This window comes from Myotis davidii, unplaced genomic scaffold, assembly GCF_000327345.1.
Source record: "Myotis davidii unplaced genomic scaffold, ASM32734v1 scaffold64, whole genome shotgun sequence".
In the NCBI taxonomy this organism is placed as follows: domain Eukaryota; kingdom Metazoa; phylum Chordata; class Mammalia; order Chiroptera; family Vespertilionidae; genus Myotis; species Myotis davidii.
Genome location: NW_006296226.1, coordinates 2,384,380 through 2,393,111, shown reverse-complemented (window position 1 = coordinate 2,393,111; position 8,732 = coordinate 2,384,380). Strand labels below are relative to the sequence as shown.

Below are 8,732 nucleotides of genomic sequence, written 5' to 3'. Positions count from 1 at the left end.
AGACAAAGGAAGAAAAAGGGCGGTTAGACTCTAGCTTGAAACCCAGTGGCGTAGTTCAGGGTCTCTGAACGCTCTCGGGCGGAAGAGTCACCGCGGGCGGGACCGTGCTCAGAGCAGCACAGTGAGGTTTGGGATCACAGATACCCATCCTTGGCAGTTTGCTTCGTGCCCAAGTGGGCTGGCTGTACGCGTGCCTCCCCAGGCTCCTGCCTTCCCTTCCTTGTTTCAGAGCAAAGGCCAAAATCTGCAGAGAAGGAAGTTTCCTTCGTGGCAGAAGAACCCAAACCAACCACCCCACCACCCAGAAAAACGGGAGGGGAGGTCCCCTAGAGGGAAAATGGCTTTGCGGAGCAGACCCTGGAGGGAAGCAGGTTTGCGGCAGATCCGGGGTGCGTGTGAAGAATGCCGCTGTCGTTTTACCGTGGTTTGGATCACCAGAGGAGACACTCCACAGAGGGCGGCGGGCTTTGCGTGGTCACCGGTGCCTTTGCGGTTCGCTCGTCTCTTTCTTCAGAGCTGCCTTGTTCCGTGGGACACAGGGCAGCTGCCACTTTTTATTTCAGAGCTTCTGCGCGCACACCATGTGAATGCCCCAGGGCTGCTGCAGTCAAGCATGGTGGCGATGATACATGTTATATGTGCATTGACCACTGTTAAATTTTTAAATTTGCTTTTACGACGGCAGAGAGGAAAAAAAGTTCTTTAAACTATTTCTGTGCATTGGAAGGTACTTAGGGAATCCCCCTCTCAGCCACATCGGCCATGGAGGAATCCCACAGGCCCTGTCACCTGGTGGCGGGGAGCCCTCCTGCAGGGTGGCAGCCTGTTCCGGGGTTGGGCAGCGCCTCCTCCTTCGCAGGGACCCAGCACATCCACCGGTCCCTGCCTCGAGCTCCTGGGAAACCACAAAGGGGGTCTGTTTCTAGCCCTACCTGATGGCCCCATGCACTGTCCTTTAAACTAAACAAGTCCAATCCCTCCGGCCACTCTCCACCCTTGGCACCCAGATTGGAACTTGGTGACAGGGTCTGGGCCCCGTCTAAGTGTCCCCCACAGAGACCGGCCAGCAGCAGGGTTTCCTTAGGAGTTTTGCACTCATTTTCCTTGCACTTGGCTGTCCCTCCCTGGGTTCATTGCCAAGATAAGAATGGCATGTTCAGAATGTCTCCCTATCACAAGAGCCCAAGCTTAAGACACCGATCTTCTTGTTACTCTTCGGCCCTTATGTGAGGGTCCCTGTGAAACATTTCTCCAGGAATTTTATTCAAAATAAACGGAGCCCACATGCTAAGGAGATCCTTGTCGCATTCTCGGGAGCTCTGATCTTCCAGATGCTGGGAACTGTTGAGCCCACCCACCCTCCGTTCGCCTGAGCTTCCCGGTTTCCGAGAGAATTCCGTGCTCTTTTAGAGTAATTCCACGAGCCCCAGGAACCACGTGAGGTATCTTCTCGTTCATTCGCCCAGCGTCCTCGTGGAGCGCGCTCTGCGTGCCTGGCCGAGCCTTACGTGCACCTGGACAGGAGTGGAAAGAGGTCTGGGGTCTCTCCCGACCGCAAGAAGCTCAGAGACTCAGAGAGAAACGTGACGGGAAATGGCCCCACTGTGTCCCACCTATCCTACCGCCATAGCGAGTTAGGGCTGCGGAACCCTCTGTGGGAGCACAGCTGCTCCCCCGCACAGGTTGAAGGCGGAGGTATTTGTCATTATCTCGGGTGTAGGAAAGAGGGGCGAGGGAAGCATCACGCAGGAGTCTCTTCTGCATGGGCAGTCCTGCCATTTCTACTCTAACATTGCTCTTCAGAGGAAAGAATGCTACCATGGCCTTTGTTTCTGAAGGCACATCCACAGTTCTGGAGCTGAGGGAGGCCTGCCTGCCTGCCTGCCTGCCTGTCTCCACCCCTTGATCCCCAGGGAGCTGGGGCTGGTCAGCCCCTTCCTGGCTACTCTGGGTCCCAGATAGCAGTGGTAGTCCCCCTCCCATTCCTCCTCCTCTGACAGGTGCCCCCTTCCTGCCTCAGGGACAAACCTCTTGCTTTTGCTCCCTCCTCCAGCCCTAGTCACCTGCCTGCTTCCTCCAGCCACCCTCTCTTCTTCCCTCATCCTACTCCTTCCCCTGGAGCCCTGGCTCCACCCACAGCTCCCTTCACTGCTCCCTCCTCACCCAGTAGGCTCTTGCTAGCTCCTTAGCTCACTAGTACGCACATCCTGCCCCCAGGAGAGAGGAAGCCAGCGTGGTTTGGCGTCTTCGCTCCAGGCATCCCTGTGCTGTGTCCAGCTGCCATGGTCTCACTGCTCCTTGTCATTTGATGTCCTCCTCACCATCTGTCTTTCCGTCCTCCATGCTGAGCAGAACATCCCTGCAGCCTGCAGGGATCGTCTGTACACAGTTGATCAGCCAAAAGCTGCCGTCACATGTTTAATAAAAGTAACCTCTCTGGCCCTGCTTAGAAAGCAGGATGGGGCACATCGTCGCTTTAAATGTATTCTTTTGAGTACCGTGGGCTGTTTTATGCCGAAAGGAAAAGTACTTTAAAACCTTGGATGATGTAATCCACACGTTAAAAATTTTAGAAAAAGAGTGACTATAAAATACATTAGAATTTTACTGACATTCGTCTGTTCTCTTCTGCTTTGCCACCTTGCTCACCTGTGTGAGTGTTTGTTGTTTGTTTGCATGCCCTTCACCCTCTCCATCATTGTCACCCTCCAGAGTCTTCCACACGTGTGAAACGTGTGTGCTGCTTGCATCTTCTTCCTGTTGGAACTTCAGGACATAGGGTTTCCTAAACCTTGTCTGCCACTAGGGGGTGTTCTTGTACACATGCAAATATAGGCAAGTTGCCCTACTTGTGGGAGAGATTTTGTTTTGTTTTGTTTTTTGTAGCCTTAAGTAAATTCATTTTTAGTCTGAAAACTTACCACTTGTCTACAGCTTCAGTCCCCAAGGATCCTTCCTGAAATGCCTTCCCATCCATCATACCTTTCCCTCAACTTGAAAACCGTGAGGCCAAACTCTTCTCTTGCATGTAGCTATATCCCTACACTGGTCTGTAATTGAATTTTTATATTCCAATAAGTTGGAATTGTGACTCAATAAATTGAATAGGATACTGATTTTGTATTTAAAGTAAGGTAACTCGAACTTACTAGGAAACAGAGAAGCCCTAACTTAATGAAAAATTCACAGATAAGGGCTTGAAATAATGATTTAATAAGAGGCAGCAGCAACTGTCTTTTGTCTCTTTCACTGACTGTCTTCATCTACTCACCTCTCCCATCACTGAAGCCTGTATGTAGAACAAGAGGAAAATCCTGTATTCTGTAGGCTTGTTAAGGCATCTTTTGCCAGGCCTGTGGCTCTGGAGGGAGGTCTAGTGTGGGTGTGTGTGATGCAGAGAAGTTGAGTGTCCTAAACAGTGACGGCTGAGATGGTACTCCCTGTGGCCCTGTGAGGTTAGAGACTGTGTGGTGGTGGCGGGCTGGGTGGGAGGGAACGGTGTGGAGGGCGTCTTAGGAGCAGACTGGGCATAGCCTGGAGAGGAAAGAGATGCCCAGGGACTCATGTCCATTAAGTGAGGGGAAAGCTGTGTGACCTTGGTCAAGCCACAGAGCGTCTCTGGACGATAGTTTCTTCATCTGTGAAGGGGAGTCGGACCCGATGAACATAGAGGCCTGTTTAGTTCTAACTCTGTAGTTCTCTAAGAACTTCTGTGATCCTGGAAATGTTTTATAACTGCGCTTGTCCAGTGTAGGAACCATTAGCCCCATGAGACTATTGACTTTTTTCCCCCAATTTATTTTTAATCCTCACCACAGGATATTTTTTCCATTGGTTTTTAGAGAGACAGGAAGGGAGGGAGAGGGAAGGAGAGAGACAGACAGACATCAATGTGAGAGAGATACATTGATTGGTTGCCTCCTGCACACGCCCCTACTAGGGCAGGGATTGTACCGCAACCCAGTTATGTGCCTTTGTCCAGGAATCGAACACAGGGTCTTTGGTGCACAGGGTCTAACCACTGCTCAACCACTGAACACACCAGCTAGGGCTATTGATCATTTTTTAAATGCGCTGGTACAATTGAAGAAATTTCTAATCTATTTATTTAAATTTAAATAGCCATGTGTGACTGGTGGCTACCATATTGGCTCCATAGTCAGTCATGTTTGCTCTGATCAAATATGAATCCAATGATTAAGATGCAGAAAGACCCATGTTAGAGAAAAATAAAACATATACCGGTAATCTCAACATGGACAACTAATGGAGTCACAGGCAAATAACACAAACTAGGATTAACATAAATTGCCTTGAATATGCAGCATTAGTCCCATTCCCTCTGGGTAGCCGCGAGCTCTGAGAAGCAGAGCTGTCAACAGGATTGAGACAGAAGGAAAAGGCTTTCGGAAGGATGGAGACATGCATCTGAGTAGCTGGTCCATTTCCCCGTCACCTTCTCGTGCAGCTGGGAAGGGAGCTGAGATCTGCCCTGTCCTTTTTCCCTATTCCCCCCAAACTACAGGTGGTGACATTTAGGCCAGATGGGGACCAGAGTGGCCCGTTGGACTCTGGAGGTACCAGAGCCTTGAGCTTGACCTCTGGAGCTCTCTAAGGTTGCAAGGGTTCGTGACAACTGTGGGATGTCAGGCCTCCATAGTCAGTCATGTTTGCTCTGATCAAAAATGAACCCAATGATTAAAACATCTCCTTCCTTCCCCACGATGAAGGGGCATACCCGAGAGCAACCCAGCACAAAGCTGCCCGACCCGGAAGTCATCCAGTTCTGTGTCTCCGTCTTCAAACGCTCCAGGCTCCTGCTCCCCAGATGGCGTGGACCAGCAGTTCTTAGAGGACTTCCACAGGGTGACCAAAGGGGGCTCCACCGAGGACTCCAGCCAGTACTACTGCGACAAGGTGAGTGAGCCCAGGCCCTGCGGTGCTCAGGGACCCGGTGACCCACCCAGGCTTCCTGGTGCAGAGGCACCCGGTGGAGAGGGAGGCAACCTCACTGACCACTTCCCAACGTTTTCCAGAATGACAATGGGGATGGCTACTTAATCTTGATCCGTATCACGCCCGATGAAGATGGAAAATTTGGATTCAATCTAAAGGTATGTCATATGTGTTTGTAAGGATTGTATGCTCTGAAGCAGCCTGTAGATGATTTTTTAATTCCCATTGGACTTCATTTCCACTAGAAACGGGCCGCGTACCTGAGGCTACATAAGGGCACTGGCTCCACCCTCAGCATTGGGAGTGTTTTTATGTGGCCATAGCAGCTGCCTCACGCCAGGTGCCTGTTCTGTGCTTGGTGTTTGCTCTGTACTTATTTATATCCCCTCACTGAGTTCTAATCAGTGCATACTAAGGCTCAGAGGGAGGACGGCCCACAGTTGGCAAGCAGATCTACCCCTTGAAGAGAGGTGATTAAGAGAGCCCCGCCAGCATTGCTAAGCCAATAAGAGAACAGTGTCCAAGTGCAGGGCCATTACCCTCCTTTGCCTGCCTCTAGGCAGGGTCTGCAAGCTGTGGCCTAGGGACCAAAACACCAGTTTTTGCAAATGAAGTTTTATTGGAATACAGCCGCATGCATTCATTTACAGTTGGTGTAGGGCTCCTTGGGCCCTGTGGTGACAGGGTTGAGGTTTGACAACAGAGCCTTCTGTCCCACAAAGCCTAACACGTGTACAGTACTCTCGGGTCCCCTGCAGAAAAAGTTAACCAGCCCCTGCTCTAGAGCTGAGTGAGGGCAGGCGGATGGCCTTTCCTACCCCTCAGGGGCCCTGCCCAGGACCTCGCAGCCTGGGACCTTGTCTGTGGCTCTGTCTCCTCCACTGAAACCCCCTGTCCAGCAGCCCTTAGAGGCTGTGTTTTCGGAGTCCTCCTCCTGGAGCTATTTGCATGTTTTTAAAGGAGCTTGCTTCCTCCAAGAGCACCTGAAGTTCATGGGATGTGGGGGTGGCAGTGGCAGCTTCTGAGCCGTCCTCTGGTTAGTACCCAGCGGGCTCAGGAACCTGTGATTCGGACAGGGCTTGGTCCCCTGGATTAAGAGCAGGATCGCATGAGGTCAGACCCCTCCCCAGTGCCAGAGAGAGCTATGTGTCTTTGTTGCTGTGAATTACTCACGTGGCTGTTTTGGTTTTTATTTCACATATTTGCAGGGAGGAGTGGATCAAAAGATGCCTCTTGTGGTGTCGAGGATAAACCCAGAGTCGCCTGTAAGTAAACATGTTCCTCTTTGTTTTCCCCAAAATCTAACAGAATTCTGTTTCTGCAGCCAGCAGCGAAGAGTGTGTGTAGATGCATGCATATAAACGGCGGGGGGGAGGGGGGGTCCTTGTTTCCGGAACCTTGCTGCTCAGAATGGTCCCCACAGCTACAGCTCCCACTTCACCAACATCACGTGGGAGCTCATGAGAAATGCAGAATCTCAGGCCCCACCCCAGACCTCCCAAAGTAGGATAGAAAGAAACATCAATGATGAGAGAGAATCATTGATCAGCTGCCTCCTGCATGCTTCACAGTGGGGACCAAGCCCACAACCCAGGCATGGGCTCTGATCGGGAATTGAGCCATGACCTCTTACTTCAGAGGTCAATGCTCAATCACTGAGCCGCACCAGCCAGGTAGGATCTGCATTTTTTTTAAAAATATATATATATTTTATTGATTTTTTTACAGAGAGAAAGGGAGAGGAATAGAGAGTTAGAAACATCGATGAGAGAGAAACAGCGATCAGCTGCCTCCTGCACACCCCCCACTGGGGATGGGCCTGCACCCAAGGTACATGCCCTTGACCAGAATCGAACCTGGGACCCTTGAGTCCACAGGTCGATGCTCTTTTAACAAGCTCTCCAGGTGATTAGTGTGCACACTGAAATTGAGAAGTGCTGCTCAAGAGGGGAAACTGAGGCACAGTTTGCTAGTCTGTTTGCTCTGAGTGGGCACATGGGACCTGCCTTCCATCACCTGCTCTCAGTCCTTGGTCTAAGCTTTCTCAGCAGATCATGTGCTCAGAGAGGAAGGTAGAGGGAGTGAGAGATAGAAACATCAATGATGAGAGAGAATCATTGGTAGGGTGCTCCTGCACACCCCACTGGGGATTGAGCTTGCAACCCCGGCATGTGCCCTGACTGGGAATCGAACCATGACCTCCGGGTTCATAGGTTGATTCTTAACCACTGGGCCACACCGGCCGGACCAGATCATGTGCTTCTGTAAAGCAGTGAGCACCAGAGTCCTTGCACCTCCCAGGAAGGCACCGGGATGGGGGCTTTACTCTGAAGGGGCCCGTAAGCTGGCGACTTACTTTTTCTTACTGCTTGTGGCCCGTTTCAGGGACGAAGGCTTTCATTTTACCTTGGCCAGTGCCTCGCTTCTCTCCGTGATGGCTTCTGCCCTTGGTGTTACGCTCACATAGTCTCTCTCCATTGCAAGACGAGTAAAAGCTCACTTTGAGCTGACATATCATTTTCAGACAGCCCATCTAGAAAACAGAAGGTCAGAAGCTTCATAGCCGTGACGCTACATTCATCAGGGAAGGTCGGCCACCCTCAGGAAATGGCTCCGTGATTCTCTCAGCCTGATTCTGGGATGTTTCATAACTTGAATTCTGAGCTGCACGTTGTTGTATTTCCCCTGCCAGCTGCCATGTCATCATCGCATGGATGTAAAAATAATGACGCTAATTCTTGAGGGAGGGATGGAGAACTTGATCACGGTCTCAGGTGTCGGGGCCCCGGGCGGCGGCGTCCTTCCCTTGAGGACTGTGTGATAGTAACCGGAGAAACTCGCTTCCCCTCCACTCAGGCGGACACCTGCATTCCGAAGCTGAACGAAGGGGATCAAATCGTGTTAATCAACGGCCGGGACATCTCAGAGCACACCCACGACCAGGTGGTGATGTTCATCAAAGCCAGCCGGGAGTCCCACACACGCGAGCTGGCCCTGGTCATCCGGAGGAAAGGTAACAGCCGCCTGCGGGGGAGCAGCCCGAGCCAGGCGGGGCCTGAGCTGGCCCTTCCGTGGTTTTGAAAATGTTGAGCTTGTAGCCAACAAAAATCAAGAACTTTCCTATAACAACCGGGGTGTGTGATTTCTCACCTGAAAATTTTCAAGGTCTAACCACAGACGCCTGGCCGCTCCGGCCAGTCCTCTGGAGATGGGCAGCGCCCACCGCCCCCTGTATGCAGGGCATGACCCCCAGTCCTCCCAGGCCCAATGGGCCCACAGCGTACACCTCTCTTAGCTGCCTGGCCCTGCAGGCATTTGCGTTCCAGCCCTTTCTGGAAGGATCGGGTTATATTTTATTCATGTGCATTTGGTTTTGCTGGAGAGGCAGGGGGCACAGGGCCAGGGCGCAGCCTCTGCGTGGTTCTCACTCCGCCTCCCACGGCTGAGGGGCCTTGAGCGAGTTTCTTGCCCTCACGTAAAATGAGGACAAGAAGAACAGCCCTGCCTCGGGGTTCTCGTGAAGATTAAATGGCACCCGTACCCGAGAGCACCGAGAACGCTGCCTGGTGCGTGGTGGGCGTGGGCAGGATGGCTTCTGTGAACACCATCACTGCCCTTGGTGTGGTTGCTGTAGAACAATAAGCCGAGTCCTTGACTGTTTCTGCCTGGCTTTGAAACACTGAAGGACAATGCAGTGTGTGACTCAAAGCCCTAGCCCTACAGCGCTCATCTCTGTTCTGGTCTTACTGGGTGAATGTCACAGCTGCCTCTCCACC

At 51.9% G+C, this 8,732-nt stretch overlaps 1 protein-coding gene across 11 annotated transcripts in view; it reads left to right on the top strand.

Annotated features, from left to right (window-relative positions):
• PTPN3 (protein tyrosine phosphatase, non-receptor type 3) overlaps window positions 1-8,732 on the top strand; it is a 98,644-nt gene that overhangs the window by 66,590 nt on the left and 23,322 nt on the right. For all 11 annotated transcript variants that reach the window (XM_015568770.1, XM_015568769.1, XM_006771149.1 and 8 more), the window contains 4 exons: window positions 4,731-4,917; window positions 5,037-5,114; window positions 6,165-6,221; window positions 7,813-7,969. In XM_015568770.1, coding sequence (XP_015424256.1) covers window positions 4,731-4,917; window positions 5,037-5,114; window positions 6,165-6,221; window positions 7,813-7,969 — 479 coding nt within the window. The remainder of the gene's footprint in view (window positions 1-4,730; window positions 4,918-5,036; window positions 5,115-6,164; window positions 6,222-7,812; window positions 7,970-8,732) is intronic.